Source organism: Geotrypetes seraphini, chromosome 4, assembly GCF_902459505.1.
Source record: "Geotrypetes seraphini chromosome 4, aGeoSer1.1, whole genome shotgun sequence".
NCBI classification, from domain to species: Eukaryota; Metazoa; Chordata; class Amphibia; order Gymnophiona; family Dermophiidae; genus Geotrypetes; species Geotrypetes seraphini.
The window spans coordinates 229,446,878-229,467,464 of NC_047087.1; the positions used below are offsets into that span (position 1 = coordinate 229,446,878).

The following is a 20,587-nucleotide window of genomic DNA, read 5'->3' on the forward strand; positions in this document are numbered from 1 at the left end:
GATTTCTATTACAATGGGAGGCCCAATGAACTTGTTTGCTAGGGTTACCATATTTGTGAAGTCAAAAAAAAAAAGAGGACGCTTGACTGTGCCCCAGCCTAGGGTTACCAAATGTCCAGGAAAACCCGGACACGTCCTCTTTTTAGAGGACTCTCCGGGCTCCCGGATGGACTTTCCAAAACCCAGCATTTATCTGGGATTTGGAAAGCCCCGACAAACTCCGGTGGGATCTGAAGGGCCTCTGAGCATGCACGGATGATATCACACATATCCGCACATGCTCCAGGCCCTCCAAACACAGCTGGAGCTCGTTATGAAGAAGAGAGGATGTTTTGTGGGGGCAGGGCTGAGGACAGAATGGGGCGTGGCTGGAGGCGGAATGGGATGGGGTCATTTGGCCAGGGTTTCCAATATGGTAACCCTACCTAGCCCCACCTCCAATGCAGGTGCCTAACTTTAGGCGGATTGTATAGAATTTGCCTCTGCATTAAACTACTACTTATTTCTATAGCTCTGCTAGACATATGTAGCACTATACATTATCTAGTTAGCGTACATTCTGCCCATGAATGGCCCACTCCCCAAAATATTTTTTAAATTGTTAATGCACGAGATAGCACTTGCAAACAGGCAAATACCACAAAATGCTCTAAATCAGGGAAGAGGTAAAACGCGGACCTCACGGACCTGACGGACCTCGCGGATCTAAAACCACACATCCTTAAAAATCTGAGGTCCATGTCCCTGCCGCTCGTAGTTTCTGTCTCTTACAGACGTCTCAGCATAGGGAGGGAAAAGTATTAGGATCCGTCAGCGCTAAAATCTCATAGAGGTCTTTCAGAGCCAGAGACTAGTGCTGGAGCGGCAGAGCTGAAGCCAAGAGAGCGGGGACATAGGTTTCAGACGTGCGTTATGGAAAAGAAGTCTCCAAACACCAGCACTAGTCTCTGGCTCTGACAGACCTCGATGAGATTTTAGCGCTGACGGATCCTAATACTTTTCCCTTTCTATGCTGAGACGGATCCGTCAGCGCTAAAATCTCATAGAGGTCTGTAAGAGACAGAAACTACGAGTGGTACGGACACGGACCTCAGATTTTTAAGGATGTGCGGTTTTAGATCTGTGAGATCCGTCAGGTCCGTGAGGTCCGAGTTTTACCCCTTCCCTCTAAATCATTTTATTACCATGTGCTAACTGCATGGGGTTGAGAGCAAGTACTTAACATTCGAGGTCCCTGTCCAAGTCCACTCTTTAGCATTTCACATTGGGGCAGACTAGGCCACTATTTTCCAACCTGGGCCGCAAAAAGGCACATCAAGATTGGGATGGGAACTGCATGGCCATGTTCCTCCTAAATGACCTTTTGTGGCTTCAGAATTTACTTTTTAAACAGCATTCACATCCTTAAATGAAAAGATTTGTGTACATGATCGGTCAAATACAAAGCAGTTTTCTTGTTTTTTTTTTAAGTCACTGGTACAACCTGGTTTAGATTTTGAAAGGGAATCTCTCAGCACCAATTAGTATTTGCCCCGCCCCCCACCCCACCAGGAGAAGTGAAATATCCCCAAGTCCAGGTTCTAAAACTGCACGCCATGGATGACATTGCAACATGAACAGCTTGGCAGACTTTCCTTAAGCGCTCAATAGCAATGCATGTCAAAGAAAATCTGAACAAAAATAAATGTAATTAATCATATTAAAATGTGAAGTGAAACGATTTGCATGAGTAGTAGTGTCAGCAGTAAAAAAAAAAAAAAATAATAATAATATGTAAGTGCTTCAGTCATTGCCTTATGCACACTTATCCAATTACAAAACCAATTACCTTTATCAATGTAAAAATATTTTTCATGCTTTTTTGTTCTTTCCTACCACAGAGCACTTAATGCAGAGCAATTTACTACCATTTGTATCCTGGTGTGCTCCTCTAATGAAATGCCATCTAATTCTCTGTTATTGAGATATCACTGATAATATTTCCTATCATCAGAGAAAATAATCTCCCAGCCACTTGAGAGCTTAGGAAATAACACAAAATGTGGATATGGCGAGCCTATGAATCGCAGCCCATTTCCTAAAACAAAAATAGAAATATACCTTTCTTAAAGCAATAGTGCTCGCAAAAACAAACGAGCTGATATTCAGCCTGTGGCAACAGTGGTTTAGTAAGTGGTACCGCCCTGGGTACCATTTTGGTGGAAGTACCGGCACCTCTCCTCATCTCCACACCCCCCCCCCCAGTCATTCCCACCCCTCCCCACCGCAAGCACGTGCCTTCACTCTCTTGGCAGATGTAATTGCAAACGAGAAGACTGCTTTGCCCAATAGATCCTCTTGTATAATGAATCTACAATCCTGGGCCCACACTGTGCAAATGAAATTGAATGAGTCCAAAACAAGACTTCTTTGGCTCGGTCCAAAACTAGATCACCTACCCACCTCCATCCCACTACCCTCTGGCTCCTCTCTGCAGCTTGAGTTCTCGAGCAAGGTCTTTGGCATCATCATTGATTCCACATTGTCCTTCAATGACCACCTCCAATCCTTGGTAAAAAAATGCTTTTTCAGCCTTCACATGCTGAGAAAAGTTAGATCCTGCTTCCATCAAAAACATTTTACCCTCCTTGTTCAATCCATCATCCTCTCCAGATTGGACTATTGCAACTCTATCTATTTAAGCCTAACTATGAAAAACCTCCACAGACTCCAACGGATTCAGAATGCCGCGGCCAAGCTCATCTTCGCTAAAAGTAAATTTGACCATGTCTCCTCGCTCCTGGCCAAGCTCCACTGGCTTCCGATAATCGCCAGGGTCCACTATAAATGCGCCTGTTTAACTTTCAAAATCCTATATGGTATCCTCCCTCCCTTTATCCCTCTTTCTTGGAATTCCTCAAACCCTAATACCACCAGATCCTCCCACAAATTAAAACTATCCTTCCCCTCGCTAAAAGGCATTTCCCACACAGGAAAGCTAGGGACCTCCCTCCACTTCAAAATCACTGAGCTCTGGAACAACCTTACCTCCCCTCTTCGGAACTTGAGCTCTCTCCAAGTTTTCCGCAAACATCTGAAAACCTGGCTTTTCTCAAAAAATGTAAGTCTCCCTCCAACTTAGGAATCAAGGAAACTCTTATATCTTGGCATCCCAAGTCCTCTAAATTTTCTTCACACTTCTACCTCTAACCCTCTGTTGTAGTTCCTTCCTATTTCTCCTACTGTAAACCGCGTTGAGCTCTACGAACGTGGAGATGATGCGGTATACAAACCTAAGGATTAGATTAGATCCATGAAGGATGCTTCCTGTAAGGGCTCATACTGGGTCCTTCTAAGACTATATTAAGATTCCAGGATGGAATCTCAAATCAGAGACCTTAGTCTCAGGGCGCTTTTCAAGAACCTATGTCAGGATGGGTTACTAGCGAAGCTCTCTTCTCTCAGCCCCAGCAACTCTATGAATGTATTAGACTGCCCTTAGGTGTCTTCCCAATGGAATTAAGTCAAATAATTGTCACTCCAGTATCTAGGCCGCAGGTTCATTAGTATATAGAAGAAGTTGAGAAACTCTGTGCTAGATTATTGCAATATTGCAATATAATATACTTAGCAGTTTCCATGAGGTAAATTCTTTTTAATAACTACAACTATTGTTAACCGAATCGAGCCTTGTTTCTCAGGGATGACTCAGTTAACAAGTCCAATATTTAGTTTAGTTCCTATAAAAATTTCCAGAAGTTACTAATTATCCAAAATTCCAAAGTGCGTCTGATATTTAATCTGAAGAAATTTGATCATCTTTCCATATATATATATAATTTTATTTTTTTTTAACCAGAAATTACATTGACTTACAATGCTGGCCAATAACCTTTACAGGGGGCATCAACACCTCCCTTCTGCTGGTTACTCCTCTTTCTATACAGCCTAGCATCCTTCTGGCTACAGCCACCACCTTATCACACTGTTTGGATGCCTTTAGATCCTCAGACACAATCACCCCACGGTCCCGCTCTCCATCTGTGCTTATCAGCCTGTCTCCTTCCAGCACATATTATTTCTTGGATTTCTACACCCCAAATGCATCACTCTGCACTTCTTCGCATTGAATTTTAGTTGTCAGATGCTAAACCACTCTTTTAATTTTTGCAGATCCTTTTTCATGTTTTCCACTCCCTCCGGGGTGTCCACTCTGTTACAAATCTTGGTATCATCCGCAAAAAGGCTAACCTTACCTTCTAACCCTTCGGCAAACATATTGAACAGAATTGGTCCCAGCACCGATCCTTGAAGCACCCCATTACTCACCTGACCCTCCTCTGAGCGAATTCCATTTACCAATACACTCTGGCGTCTATCGTTCAACCAGTTTCTAATCCAGTTCACCACTTTGGGCCCTAACTTCAGCCCATGGAGTTTGTTTAAGAGGCTCCTATGAGGAACCATGTTAAAGGCTTTGCTAAAATCTAAGTAAATTACATCTAGTTCATGCTCTTGATCGAATTCTCTGGTCACCCAGTCAAAGAATTCAATCAGATTTATTTGGCACGATTTACTTTTAGTAAACCCATGTTGCCTCAGATCTTGTAATCCATTAGCTTCTAATAATTTCACTATCCTTTCCTTCAGCAATATTTCCATTATTTTTCAAATAACTGAAGTGAGGGTTATTGGCCTGTAGTTTCCTGCTTCATCTCTGCAACCACTTTTGTGAAGAGGGACCACATCTGCTCTTCTCCAATGCCGCGGAACCTCTCCTGTCTCTAAAGATTTATTGAACAAATCTTTGAGGACCCACTGGAACCTTTCAGAGCTCCCTCAATATTCTGGGATGGATCCCGTCTGGTCCCATAGCTTTGTCCACCTTCAATTATCCATTCCATTCTCAGGTGTAACTTTGCTGACCAATTGCAGTCCTTCTCCATGATTTTCTTCTGTGAACACTGAACAGAAGTATTTGTTTAGCACATTTGCTTTTTCCTCATCACTCTCCACATAGCAGTTCATACCTTCTTTCAGTCTGGTAATTCCATTTTTTTGTCTTCCTCCTTTCACTAATATACCTGAAAAAAAATTTGTCTCCCTTTCTTATATTTATAGCCATTTGCTCTTCCGCTTTCGCCAGATGCATCTCTCTCTTGACTTCTTTCATTTTCATCCACTATTCCTTTCTGTACTCCTCTTCTTGAGTTTTTTAATATTTCACGAATGCCAATTCTTTTGCCTTTATTTTTTCTGCCACTAGATTGAAGAACCATATTGGTTTCCTTTTTCTCTTGTTTTTATTTATTTTCTTCACATATAGGTCAGTAGCTCTATTTATTGCTCTTTTTCACCATGGACCACTGTTTTTCCACTTCCCTTATGTCTTCCCATCCAATCCAAGACTTTTCAAGACCCTCCCCCCCTCCCGATTTTCCCCATAGGCTGTCACAGCCTGTACTCACAGACTACGTGGTGTTGCAGTCTGCTTCTGCTCTTTTAAAGTGTAGCTGGTTCTAGAGGGGTTCTCTGCTTCAAACTGCCAGCCAGCTGCCACACCGAGATCTTCGGGTTTCCAGTCAGACCTTAGTCAGATGGATACTCTACTCCCCCAGACAGCAGCACATGATGCAGAAATACAGGGGGAAGCAAAGTTGCAGCCAGCACCGTGAGCACCTCAAGGGCTAGCTATTGATGACTAAAAACCTGTGCTCAAGCTCCTGACCAAGTCAAGGAAGTGAGCAAGTGCTGAGGGCCTGGAACCCTGAGCTCCATAAATCTTCAGCAGGCTGGCTGTACAAGTCCCTGAGGGATACACCTACCAGCTGCAGTCAAATGTCAGCTCTTCTCCAAGCAGGCAGACAGTCCCTTGAAACTGGGATCTCTGACACCGTGACAAAAATCTGCGAACAAACTAAAAAAAAAAAGAAAAACAATAAAGAAAACCAGAGCAGATCAGACACATTTTCATGCTCAGTTGCATAAGGAAGAACTAAATGGAGCAGCAGAGACTATGGAGAAGGAAGAGGAGCTGAAGAGATGCGATTGACATCTTCTGCAATATACTCACAAGCACAGATGGATATACCGTATTTTGTTGCATATAACGCGTGCGTTATACGTGGTTTTTACGTACCGCGCACACCCTTGCGCGTTATACGCGTGAGCGCGTTGTACAAAATTTTTTTTACATAGTTCCCCCCCACGTCTGATTCACCCCCCCCCCCCCCGCAGGACCGCTCGCACCCCCACCCCGAAGGACCGCTCGCACGCACCCGCACCCCCACCCCGAAGGACCGCTCGCACGCACTCCCACCCGCACCCACACCCCGCACTACATTACGGGCAGGAGGGATCCCAGGCCCTCCTGCCCTCGACGCAAACCCCCCTCCCCCCAACGACTGCCCCCCCCAAGAACCTCCGACCGCCCCCCCAGCCGACCCGCGACTCCCCTGGCCGACCCCCATGTGCCCAAGGCCCCGCCCCCAGGAGGGACCTAAGACTCCCGGGCCTATTCTGATTGGCTCAGGCGCCTTAGGCCCCACCAGTAGGCGGAGCTTTGGGACGGATGGGCCAATCCGGCCTCATTCCGTCATTGGCTGCCTGCCGGACAGGCGGGTTTGGCTCCCGTCTGTCCGGCCAACTATACAAAGGTATGGTGAAGGGGGGTGTGGGGTGTTGTGGGGGTCGGCCAGGGGTTCGCGGGTCGGCTGGGGGGGCGGTTGGAGGTTCTTGGGGGGGCGGTTGTTGGGGGGAGGGGGGTTTGCGTCGAGGGCAGGAGGGCCTGGGATCCCTCCTGCCCGTAATGTAGTGCGGGGTGGGGGTAGGGGGTCGCCGTGGCCAGGAGGGTTTGGGCTCCCTCCTGGCCCGAACAACTAGCGGGGGGGGTTCGCAAGAGCCAGGAGGACTTGGGCTCCCTCCTGGCCCGATATTGTCGGGGAGTTGGGGAGTCGGCGGGGCAAGAGGGCTTGGGCTCCCTTTTGCCCCGATCGTGTCGGGGAGTCGGGGGGGCAAGAGGGCTTGAGCTCCCTCTTGCCCCGATCGTGTCGGGGGTGCCGCGGTTGGCTGGGGCAAGAGGGCTTGAGCTCCCTCTTGCCCCGATCGTGTCAGGGGTGCCGCGGTTGGCTGGGGCAAGAGGGCTTGAGCTCCCTCTTGCCCCGATCGTGTCGGGGAGTCGGGACCGCTAAGAGGAAGCAGCAGGACACCGGTAGGAGCTTCTACATGATGGGGGGGGGGTCGGGAGGCTGTGGGGGTGCGAGCGGTCCTTCAGGGTGGGGGTGCGGGTGCGGGTGGGAGTGCGTGCGAGCGGTCCTTCGGGGTGGGGGTGCGGGTGCGTGCGAGTGGTCCTTCGGGGTGGGGGTGCGAGCGGTCCTGGGGGGGTGAATCGGACGTCAGGGGGGCATCAGGCTTTCAGGGTGGGGACAGGACTTCAAGGGGGAGAGGAGAGTCGGGCGGGCGAAAGGAGAGTCGGGGTGGCCAGAGGAGAGTCGGGGCGGGCGAAAGGAGAGTCAGACGGCGACGGGAGAGTCGGGCAGCATGCGCGGTATACGGGTGTGTGCGGTATATAAAAATTTCTGTACATAAATTTGTGTTTTTTGAGCGCTATACCCGTGTGCGCGTTTTACACGGGTGCGCGTTATCTATGTGAAAATACGGTAACCCTATGGCACAGCGTACCATACCTATTGACTGGAAATATATGTTAGCATTTAAGACAGAGTTTCTCAACTTCTTCAAGCCAAGTATCCCCTAAGTCTAACAAATATCAACTGAGTACCCTGCCCAAGCTCCGCCCCTGACCAAATCTCCATAATAATAGTACTAATTGAAATGCAATTTCTTACATCCATTTTTCATATACACACAATAAAATCTTATTAATACATAATGGTAACCACAAAATTAAAAACCCCCCACAAAGCGCATTATATGTAGAGAAAATGTCAATTATCATTTATATTCGGGGGGGGGGGGGGTTGTTTTTTTTCCAAAGAGGTCAAGGCAGATGACTTTAAAATGTGCAATGTCACCTCAGTAACAACTATAGAAAAATAGATAGAGTGCAAAATATAGACAGCAGATATAAATTCTCAAAACTGACACATTTCGATCACTAAATTGAAAATAAAATCATTTTTCCTACCTTTGCTGTCTGGAGATTTCATGAGCCATTGGTGGCACTTCCTTCTGACTGTGCATCCAATATTTCTTTCTTTCTTTCTGCCTCCTGCATGCTTCCTCTCCTCTGGACCTCACTCCCTTCCCCAACCAATATCAGAGGGTGCTGAAGGAACTTAGGGAAGTTCTGGTAGCTCCACTGACTGACCTTTCCAATGAGTCTCTTGAGTCAGGAATGGTACCGGAGGAGTGGAGAAGGGCAGATGTGGTCTCTCTCCATAAAAGTGGAAGTAAGGAAGAAGTAGGGAAATACAGGCCGGAAAGTCCTACATCTGTGGTAAGCAAATTAATTGAAACACTTTTAAAACAGAGAATGGTGAAGTTTCTGGAATCCTGTGGATTACAGAACTGGAGGCAACATAGATTCACTAGAGGTAGGTCTTGTCAGACAAATCTGATCAATTTCTTTGAATGAGTGACCAGAGAATTGGATAGAGGGAGTGCACTAGATGTGTTGTATTTAGATTTTAGCAAAGCCTTTTACAGTGTTCCAAACAGATGTCTAATAAATAAACTGAGTGGCCTTGGGATGGATCCCAAAGTGACAGGCTGGGTCAAAAACTGGTTGAATGGAAGGCAACAGAGGGTATGATCAATGGACATCGCTCTGAGGAAAGGGATGTTACCAGTGGTGTGCCTAAAGGTTCTGTTCTTGGACCTGTTCTTTTTAACATTTTTATAAATGATATTGCTGAAGGGCTGTCAGGTAAGATTTGCCTCTTTGCGGATGATACTAAAATCTGCAATAGAGTAGACACCCAGGATGGTGTGAATAACATGAAGAAAGACCTGGTGAAGCTTGAAGAATGGTCCAAAATTTGGCAGCTAAAATGTAATGCTAAGAAATACATTTGGGCTGCAAAAACCTGAGGGAATGGTACAATTTAGGGGGTGAAGACCTTATGTGCACGACAGAAGAGTGGGACTTGGGTGTAATTGTATGTGATGATCTTAAGGTGGCCAAACAGGTTGAAAAGGTGACGGCAAAAGCTAGAAGGATGCTAGGTTACATAGGAAGAGGTATGGCCATTAGGAAAAAGGAGGCATTGATGCCCCTGTATAAGAGTTTGGCAAGACCTCATTTAGAATATTGTGTACAATTCTGGAGGCCTCACCTTCAAAAAGATATTAAAAGGATGGCGTCGGTCCAGAGGAAGGCTACTAAAATGGTGTGTGGTCTTCATCATAAGGCGTATGTGGACAGACTTAAAGATCTCAATCTGTATACTTTGGAGGAAAGGTGGGAGAGGGCAGATATGATAGAGATGTTTAAATACATATGTGATGTAAATGCGCATGAAAGGAAGTTCTGAAACGAGAGGGCATAGGATGAAGTTAAGAGGTGTTAGGCTCAGGAGTAATCTAAGGAAATACATTTTTTTACAAAAAGGGCGGTAGATGTGTGGAACAGTCTCCCACTAGAGGTGGTGGAGACAGAGACTGTCTGAATTCAAGAAAACCTGGAATAGTCATGTGGGATCTCTTAGAGAGAGGAAGAGTTAATTGTTACTGTGGATGGGCAGACTAGATTGGTCATTTGGCCTTTATCTGCCATCATGTTTCTCTCTGTCCCTCAATGAGTCCAACTTTTCTTTCTCTCTCTCCTCCACCCCCATTGGCAACATGTCTCCCTCTCTCTCTCACTGTCCTTTTCTCATTCACTCCCTTGCTGCAAAGGGAGTGGGGAAAGAGAGAAAGAGATCTAGGGTACATTTCTCCCACTCCCTCTTACTGCCACATCTAACATTTCTCCCTCCTTTTCGCCAATTCAACATTTCATCCCCTCTGCCTCCTGCGCACTTCCTCTTCTCCAGTCCTCATTCCCTTCCCCAACCAACATCTCTCTCTCCCTCCACGAGTTCAACCTTTTACTCTCTGTCCTCTCCCCCTTCTTCTGGGTGTGACATTTCTCCTTCCATCCTTCCCTCTCTATCTCCACGAGTCCAACACTTTTTCTTTCTTCTTACCCCTTCTCTTACACTCTCTTTCTTCTTACCCTTTCCCTCAAGTATGATATCCCTCCTTCCCACCCCCCAGTCCATCTCTCCCCAACCCCACTCTCCATGCCCCATTTCTCTCTCTTCTCCACACCATGTCCATTTCTTCCTCTCTCATCACTCTCACTCATCCTGCAATAATTTTCCTTCCTTCCCTACCCCCAACCCCACTCACAACTAATATGCTCTCTCACCATGCACCATCTCACCCTCTCCTCCAGCATGGAGCACCGTTCTTTTCCTCCCTTTCTCCTTCGTCCTGTAGCACCTTTCCCTTCCCCTACCCTTATGCCAGGTCCAGCAGTACCTCTTCTCCCTTCCCTTTCCCTCCTCCTTGTCCAGCAGCAGCTCTCCTCTCCCCATGTCCAGCAGTACTTCTTCTCTCTGTCCGGCAGTACCTCTCCTCTCCCTAGTAGCAGCTCACTGCATGCTTTTAACTTCACCACACAGCTGCTGGTAGTGTTAGTTTAGCTGTGGTTCCATCTGGCAGCCTTGGGGCCTTTGCTAGGCTGGCCTGCCTCTGACGAAAGAGGAAATTGCATCATCTGAGGCGGGCCGGCCTAGCAAAGGAACTGTGGCAAAACTAACACTACTGGCAGCTGTGTGGAGAAATTAAAGGCACGCAGGTTAGCTGTCATTAGGGAAAGGAGAGGTACTGCTGAGCTGGCAATTCCATCAGACAGTCTTGGGGCCTTTTCTAGGTTGGCCCACCTCCGAAGATGCAACTTCCTCTTTAATTGGAGATGGGCCAGCCTAGCAAAGGCCCAAGGCTGCCTAATGGAATCGCTGGCTAAACTAACGCTAGAGGCAGCTGTAAGGAGAAGTTAAAAGCACATAGTGAGCTTCTGCTGCTGGTCTGGGGTGGGGGATGCTGGGGAGAGAAGATGAGGAAGGTGGGAGATACGCGATGGCAGAAGGAAGTTGGGAGACATACAGCACTGGCACTGTGTACCCCCTCCCCTGATAATGGTGCGCGTACCCCCTGGGGTATGCGTACTGCATATTGAGAACCTCTGATTTAAGAAGCTAAATAAAGGGCCTCTAAGTTTCTACTCCACATTTCCTCCATCGCAGAAAGAGGAAGCAAGCAAAAATTTCTGGAAAGGTTAAGAGAAGTTTATCATGTAGTCAGGAAAGTACAGATGCAAATGGAAGAAAAAACAGCCGACATGGTAAAATGGGAGGACAAGACAATTTATAGATATATTAGTGATAGGAGGAAGTAAAAACGTGGCATTGAGAGACTCAGAGGTGATGGGCAGCAATATGTAGAAGCTGATAAAGATAAGGCTGACTTGCTTAACAAATATATCTGTTCTGTGTTCACAGCTGAAGTGTCAGGAGCAGGACTGCAGAAGTCAAAATGAAATAGGGCTGGAGGTGTATTAGATACTGATCGATTTTCAGAGGATTGTGTTCATGAAGAACTAGCTAAACTAAAGGTGGACAAAGCAATGGGGCCGGATGCTTTACATCCGAGGATACTGAAGGAACTTAGGGAAGTTCTGGCAGCTTCCCTGACTGACCTTTTAAATGCTGCTCTAGAGTCAGGAGTGGTATCAGAGGACTGGAAAAGGATGGATGTCGTCCTTCTCCACAAAAGTGGAGGTAAGGAACAAATAGGGAACTGCAGGCCCGTAAGTCTGACTGTATAAGTAAATTAATAGAAATGCTTTTAAAATAGAGGGTAATGAAGTTCCTAGAATCCAGTGGATTACAGGACCAGAGGCAACATAGAGTGGAGAAGAGATGAAGATATAAGTAGGGGCAGAGGGGATGGAAGAGAAGGGGAGAAATAGATGCAAGGGTGGAGAAGAAGGTTAAAAACAAAACAAAAACAAAGCTATGTATGGGGGGAGGGAGAAGGAAAGGACAGGGACAGACCCACCCAAGATAAATCTGGGCCCACCCAAAATCATAGATCTGGCTACGCTCAAAGTCTGACCTAAAGCAAAGCCCTTAGCTATACGGATAGTGGCTGCATATCACCACTTTATATGTAGCTCTGCAGTCATACATCTATTCAGTACCTCAGATTAAAGTTATAGTGGTGCTGAATACACTTGAATAATTTAAACACCACAACTGATGTTTAAAGAAATGCCAACTGCAGGCTTTAAATACTGACCCCTGAATTCTTTGTAGACTGAGAGCCTTTTATTGAATCAGCCTAAAAATAATTGAAAGATGTAATAGTGCATTAACTTTCAAGACCTCAGCGTCTTTGTAAATCTGAGCAATCTTGATAACTCGTGCACTATGACATCTAAAAGAATAAGGTACTTTATGACTATAGATTCCTTTCCCTTGATGACAATGTCTTAATTAACCAAAGATTGCTCGATAGAAAGCTATAACCTTCTATTAGCAAACAAAGAATTACCAAACTAAGGTTCCCAGGATACGGGATATGCCTGATACGTAGCATGTTATTTGTACTTTTTCCAGCAAAAACTATGCCATAGGATCAGCCTGGTAATTCAGTGCAGTGCTGCACGCTCCCATGTCAATGGTCCCTAGTTTGATTCTCCAGTTGGTCAAGGCAGTGTCCAAAGGTAGTTGTATTTCCATAGGCTTGGGTGGTTAAATTTCAAAGAAAACTATTCATAGATGTTCATTTGGAATTTGGCTTACTTGGACTTTACATTTCCTTTATAGGTGTGCAGAGGAAAGGGGGAAATGTGCACATGCTCCCTAATTCTATAATTTGGCATGTACCATTAGGCATGTAGTAAAAGTTGTCGTTTTCCTGACGAAGCCCCGTGGTAAAGCTTGGGTGCGAAACGGAGATCTTCCGTAGAGAAGTGAAATGGAGGAAAATAAAATAAAATAGAAAGTGAGAACAAAATATCGAGGAGAAACAAACGACAGGCGAAATACAAAGAAAAAGAAAAAAACAAAAAGCTAAGTGAATTTACACTATATGGATTAGCAAAAAGAAAAAATTTGATATTTATATATTTATAATTAATTTATGAGAAATACTAAAACAAATCAATAGATGAGTAAAATGTACGTAATACAGACATAGAGAATACACAAAAAAAGGGGATCAATGATAGCTCATGGTATCGGCCATTGACTTTGAAAATTATCTCAATACTATGGCTGTGAGTACTTGAGATCCTGGTTAATCTCTAAGAACTGTTTTGCAAGAGTGCATTGGAGATTTGCGCGACAGCGCATGGTATTAGGTGGATAATGTACCATTAGGTGCCAAGTGCGCATGTAGTATACAGAATGTTAGCATTTGCGCACATCAAAGGCAAGAGTAATTGGCACCAGCACACATATGTGCTAAAATAAGTGCTATTCTATGAAGTATATGCCAGAATCACATAGTGCTTAATGGGGTAGGAGCATGGGCAGGCCATGAGTGTGTCACCAAGTGACATGCACGATGTATAGAATACTATCAGTTGTGGGAGTTCAATGGTACACTTAGGCAAATCAATATATACAGCCTGTTGTAAATGGTTGCACCTAAATTTTCGCATACCAATGTGACTTTGTATTCTTTAATGGTTTAGGCATGCCTTAGTGCTGTTAGGGAAATGGGATGGGATTTGATATACCACCTTTCTGTGGTTACAATCAAAGCAGTTTACATATTATATACAAGTATTTATTTTATATCTGGGTAGAGAATGACACAATGACTGCTACCTGCAGCTAGCTGTGGGTAGCTGCAGGTAACCCGCCGAAATGGGGAGGAAAAAAACTGGTTGCCACGGGTACAGGAACAAGGCCATTCACTGCCCCATGAAGCGGTGAGTGGCCTTGTCCCTGCAGTTAAGGTATTTTGCGTGCGTTGCCCCACTATCTCCTTACTCCTGATTGCCACGGTCCAGGCATCTCCCTCCCTCCCTTCGCTGGCGATTTTCATTTTTCTGTCTCCGAGCACATGAGCCTTTACACAAGTCACGCACGGCTGCCTGTAACTTCTCCTCTGACGTAACCAGAAACAGGAAGTTGTATCAGAAAAGTTTCAGTGCAGCCGTACACGACTTGTTTAAAGGCTCGAGCCATTGGAGACAGAAAAATGAAAATCACCAGCAAAGGTAAGGGGAAGGGAGGGAGGGAGATGCCTGGACCACAGTGATTGGGAGGGAGGAGAGCACTGCTGGACTGCACGAAGGGCGCTGAAGGGGAGTGGAGAGAGAGGAGGAAGGAAGAGAAGAACAGATGCTGAAGGGAAATGGAGAGGAGAGAGTGGGGAGCAGACGCTTTATGAAAAGAGAGGAGAGAGAGGGGAGAAGAGCCTGAAGGAAAGTGGGGAGGGGAGAGAAAAGGTAGCATATACTGGATGGAAGGAGGGGATAAAGAAAAAAGGGTACATGCTGGTTTGGGAAGATAGATACCAAATCTGAGGGGAGGAAAGGAGGAGAGAGATGCTAAAAACCACCTGGGGGAGAGAAGGAAAGATGGAAGGGAAGAAGACAGAGATGTCAGACTATTGGGGGGGGGGTGGAGGGAAGAAGATGGGTGCCAGACCAATGGGGGGGCATGGAGGGAAAGATGGAAGGGAGATGCACAGTTTCTGGTAGAACCATAGAAATAGAGCAGATTCCATATGGAAGAGGCAGGGAGAAGGCAGACAGTGGATGGAAGGAATAGAATGACGAGAAAATGAGGAAAGCAGAAACCAGACAACAAAGATATTTAAAAAAAAAAAATTCTATTTCTATTTCTTTTCTTTTTGCTTTAGGATCAAGTAGTATATTAGTTATGTTAATAAACATTTATAAACAAAACCCTGCCAGCTGAAGATCTCTTCCTCTAGTTCGGCAGCCAGAACTTTGATTTATAAAATTACAATTGTAAAGAATATTGTTTCTTTTTATACTTTAATAAAATTAAATAAATGCTTGAGTACCTGATTGTAAAACCGCTTAGATAACCTTGAAAGGCGGTATATAAAAACCTAATAAACTTGAAACTTGAAGTTCAGTATAAAGCTATTCAAGGCTTGTGTGGATGGGATCAGATGGTTTGCGGGGACTGAGCTCTTGGGCACAAGCTCACGGGGACAGGGCAGAGACAGGGGACACATTTTTTCCCCATGTCATTCTCTATATCTGGGGCAATGGAGGATTAAGTGGCTTGCCCAGCGTCACAAGGAGTAGCAGTGGGAATTAAACCCAGTTTCTCAGGTTTCTATTCTAACCATTAGGCTACTTCTCTAGACTTGATGTTAAGCATGCCCCATTGTGGCATCTACATCTGGGTGCTAAATTATAGAATTGCCCCATGGATTTGAGGATACTATGCTTCACTTTCCTGACCTATACGTTATGAATGGAACTTTTTAAAACAGCTAAAAGTACACACAATATTAACCTTGTGCCTAGTTTTAATCAGTTTTGATGGGGGATAATTTTTATGCAGATCAGGTCACCCAGGTCAAATCAGGGGCAAAGCCATGGGGTGGGCGGTCCACCCACAGCAGTTTCTACATGCTGCCTGCAGCTGCCCCGGTGCCTTCCCTCTGATGGCATTTACATTTTGCATTAAAGGGAAAGCTTCTGGGTCAGCCGCTGGCAGCGTGTAGGAACCACTGCCGGTGAACTGACCAGTTAAAATGCATTGAATATTGACCCCAGAATGTTTTCATAGAGTCTAATAGGGAAATTAAATGGAATATGGAATATGTGAACCACTGAGTAAAAAGGTACCAAAAGTGAAGTTACAAATAACAGATAAAGACTATGAAAGTTTGGAGGGGCAACTTTCATTTTTGAAAGTTTTGTTTACTATAGGGTCAATACAATGGGATTTTGCCCATTTGTCCCCTACTCTGATGTTTCTCATGTTTTACAGCCTAAAAATTACAGGTACCTGATGCAGGTAAAATGGGGTATAGGTTATTCCATGTCAAGTGGTCCAGAGCTCCCCACTCAATCATTTCAGAAACTGATGAAATTTTTTCAGCAGATATGTTGTGACCTCAATGAAGATATCCAAAGTTTGGGGGCATGATCTCAACTACGTCCAGAGTTAGAGGCCCCTTTATTTTGGACCACTTTTTTGTATCCAAGGAAGATGTCGAGTGGGGACCCTCCTTAATCATCTTTTTTACAGACACAATTAATCCAAACCTGAGGCTACATTTTTGCAGGATTACATAGCTGATATCTCTTTATCCTGTGGACTCATATAAATAAGTCACATACCCCACTTTTGGTACCTTTTCACTCAGCAGGTCACAAATTCTTTGAGTCTGAATGAAAGAACCTCTGTTTTATATTATATGGGCTGATGAGTCATAGCTGCCTTGTATGCTCAGTGGACCATTCTTACTTTGAATCTTACTGTGGTAGTTAAATTAAATTGAGATGACAAAGGAAACCATCTTTAATTACTTTTCCATCTCCTGTGAACCAGAGTATCCAAAGGGTGAGTCTGGGACAGGCTGTAAAATGTTAATGCATGTACAGTTGATGGAATTTCTTGGATGGATTCCAACATTTTCTGTACTAAAATGGATGCATTAGAAGGTAATGGATGCCAGAGATCTTGTTGTTTGCCCAGATCTACTGTTATATCATAGTATTTCTCACTTTTAAACATCTGATTTGACATAAGTCTAACATTTGTAGAAAATATTGCTGTGCGAGAGGGGTTAAAACTGATAATGAAGATAACAGGCATACAAAGACCTATCACAGAGCACCAGGAATGAAAATTAAATTGGATAAAGAGATTACTTGGTAAGGAGAAAGGAAAATCATGGAGAGTACAAGAAAATAGTTATAGTTAGGAAGAGAATCTATGTTATACTATGCGTTCAAATGTTCCTAGGTGGTAGAATTGCAAGAATCATCACTGGCAAGAAATGAGACTGAGAGCAAGAAATATCACTGGCAGTGATCAGTGTATAAGAAACATTACTGGTAAGGAGGGAAAGAATGAGAATTATTTATCTCTGGCAGGGGAGAGTGTGTAAGAATATCCATCACTAGCAGGGAAGAGAATAAGCAAGAATCATCCATCACTAATGGGGGAGAAAGACTGAGAATCATCCATCACTGGGAGGAGAATGTGTGTGAAGGAAGCATCATTGATGGGGGACTATCTACATGCCTCATTCATCACTGAAAGGGGAATCACTGCTAATGGGGAGACAGTCTGAACACCTTTGTTGGTGGGAGAAAATGGTATAAGAAATTCAGCACTGTTCTAGAGACCCTTTCAGCCTATCAGCACACAGCTCATTTAGGGACTCAAGACCACTGGCAGGGAATGACAGAAGTTCTCCTCACTGGGAAACCCAAACCTCAGAGAAAAGTACTTTTAAAGCAACATTTGAAAATAATATTCTTTACATGTTTCAGTTTCTGAATGTAAACCTCTATCTTCCCTTATCATTGAACGCACAGGGCAATCACTCCCCCTTATCACAATGGCTAGGCAAAGGAAGAATGTTATTTAACCTGACGAATATTTGCTATGATCCCTTGGCAAACCAGTTCTATATAAATAACCCCACCAAATTATCATATCTATTAAGCTTCGTTAGTTGGCTACAGATTGCATTACCTGCTAATACAAAGAGCCTACTTAAGTTGGGTTTTTGTTTTTTTAACCTATGTATGTATGAATTAGGCCTCTACTATTTTTTATGGAATTCTTTTTTCAGTTTGACGATGACTTTATTGTAAACTGCTGAGACTTCTTATAAGCATCTGCAATATATAAAATTTGAATAAACAAACATCCAACAGAGCAGTCACAGCCAAGCATAAAAATAGGTAAATAATTTACTGTGGTTTCCCACTGTATTTGACTTCTTCTTCCTATAGGGCGGTACTCCAGCTTGAAAGCTAATTTTAAACTCCATATTTTCAAAGTAGACATCTGAACCTGCCTAGAAAATGTCAACTACAACTGTGAAGAAAAGGAAAAATGCATATGCAGCAGTCACGGTGGATCCTGACACAGGATACTGTACTCCTGGTGCCTTTGAATTGGAGCGTCTCTTTTGGCAAGGAGGAGTAAAATATACCCATGTTAATGAAGTCTGGCCAAAGCTCTACATTGGAGATGAGTAAGTAACAAAAGTGAAAAAAAGCAAACTGCCTTTTTTAGGTGGCTAGTATGTCTTCAGTACCATACTCTTTCTCTCCCCTCCCACTTTTGTTCTGCAGGTTGCTGCACTGTTTTTTTTTTTTCTTTCCCATTTTCACTCAGCCCCAGAACCCAGTCCTTAACCAAAGATCTTAGAAAATAGTGATTACAGTTAGTGGCATACCTAGTATATTGGACACTAGAGGCCAATCATTTTAACACCCCTCTCCTCTATATAAAACAAAATATATAGGGGAGTGTGTGGCGCACCCTGGGATTGTGGGTTCAAACCCACACTGCTCCTTGTGACTCTGGGCAAGTCACTTAATCCCTCTATTGCCCCAGGTACATTAGATAGATTGTGAGCCCACCAGGACAGACAGGGAAAAATGCTTGAGTACCTGAATAAATTCATGTAAACTTTTCTGAGCTCCCTTGGGAGAATGGTATAGAAAATTGATTAAATAAAAAATAAAGTAATAATCCATGAGTCATACAACAAGGGTGTACCTAGGAAAAAGCTGCATCTTAAACTCTGCAGTGAGCACAAGGAACATCAATATACCCATAGTTAAACTAAACAAGCCAGATTAATACAGATCGATTCTGCACAGTCAATGCTAACAGAAAACCATGTCCTTTTCGTACAAATAGAACGTAGATACACCCTCGCCCAGAATGGATTAAGTAATCACAAACTAAAAACAGAAATATGTAGACAAAAGTTAAACTGAACCACCAAGAAGCCAGACTCTGCATACAATGCAACACCAGAGAAACAATGATGCATGTCCCCTAATACTGTGCAAAATATAAAAATAGCAGATGCACATTTGAAAAAAAACTGACAAATTAACAAACAGAAATAAAACAAAAAAAAAAAAGGAAAATAAGAAAATACCATTTTATTGGACTAATCCATTTTTCAATTAGTTTTCAGAGGCCAAAATCTCCTTCTTTGGTTCAGTACAGTATACTGCTGTTACAGTATCCTGTCCTGAGCTGAGAAAGGGAATTTTAGTCTCCAGAAGGTAGTAAAAAAAAAAAAAAAAAAAAGTATTAAAATTAGTCCAATAAGATTATCTTACTTCCATTTTCTATTTATAAACATCTATCAATACAGCTAGAATACTACTTTATTCTAAAGCAACAAAACAAAAAAAATCTTTTCTCCCTTTTGTTGTTTCTGCTTTAATCATCATCTCTTCACTTCTTTCTATCCTCTCTCTCCTTTCCATGTATCTGCCCTCTCTCTCTCTGTCCCTTCCATCCACCGTCCATCCTCTGTCTCTTCCTTCTGGTGTCCGCCCACTCCACCTTCCATATGGCATCTTCCCTCTTTCTATGTCCCTTTCATAAAGTGCCCCTTCTCTCCTTTGTACATTATTCATTTCAGCTTGACCCCCTTTCCATTTTTCTCTTTGTTTCCACCTCCTCATCTAGGCTCTGGTATCTCTCTTCTCATTTCCTTCCCTCTCCTCATGTCCTGGCATCTCTCTTCTTTCCTTCCATTCCATCTATCCCTCCTCTCTATACTCTGGCATTTCCTCTCCTTCCTTTCCCTCTGGTCAAGTATGTCTCCTTCCATTCCATCCCCCATGCTCTGGTATATCTCTCCTCTCCTTCCCATCTCTCCCTCCCCTTCCAAGCTCTGGCATCTCCTCTCCTTCCTTTTCTTCCCTCCTCTCTTTCCCCCAGCCTGACATCTGTTTCCTTCTCTTCCCTCCCCATCATAGGCCCTGGTATCTCTCCCTCCCCTCCATGTTCTGGCATCTTCCCTTCCTTCCTTTCCCTTCTTCCCTTATGGTCCTGCATCTCTTTTCTCTCCTTTCCCTTCCCTGATTTTCCTTCTCCCTCCCTCTTTCTAATTGGGAACAGCATTTCTCTTCCCCTCCTCTCCCCTATCCTTCCTCTGTCACCCCCACCCTCATTGGCAGCATAGCCTTCACAGATCATTGCTCTTGCCGGAATTAGGCCTTCCTCTCTGCTGCGTACCACCTACTTCTAGTTTATTCAAAGGCAGGATCCAGTAGAGAGGAAGCTCCAATTCTGGCAAAGCAGGAAATTGAGAACACTGTCACTGCCGGAAATTCCTAATGCCAACTCTCAGAACATCCCCTTATGGGCTGCACTCGGGGCACACTGCTCCCCCACTTTGGTACACCAATGAGTACAGCATAGGACTAGTGGTTGTGGGAGGTTACAGAATACTTTATGGAGGGGATGCAAGATATTTGGTTTGATACACCTTTAATTGCAGGACATTGCACTGAAATTTTATTATTAAAATGTATACTTTTTTCTTTTTGCCTATTTTTATTGCAAATGGCTATGACCTAAAAGTCTGAGAAATTATACTTTAG

The 20,587-nt window shown here is 44.1% G+C and overlaps 1 protein-coding gene across 1 annotated transcript in view; it reads left to right on the forward strand.

Annotated features, from left to right (window-relative positions):
- The window catches only part of LOC117359744, a 123,660-nt gene that overhangs the window by 73,390 nt on the left and 29,683 nt on the right, over positions 1–20,587 (forward strand). Inside the window, exon 5 of the mRNA XM_033942963.1 lies at positions 18,029–18,204. Within this exon, the coding sequence (XP_033798854.1) occupies positions 18,029–18,204 (176 nt within the window). The remainder of the gene's footprint in view (positions 1–18,028; positions 18,205–20,587) is intronic.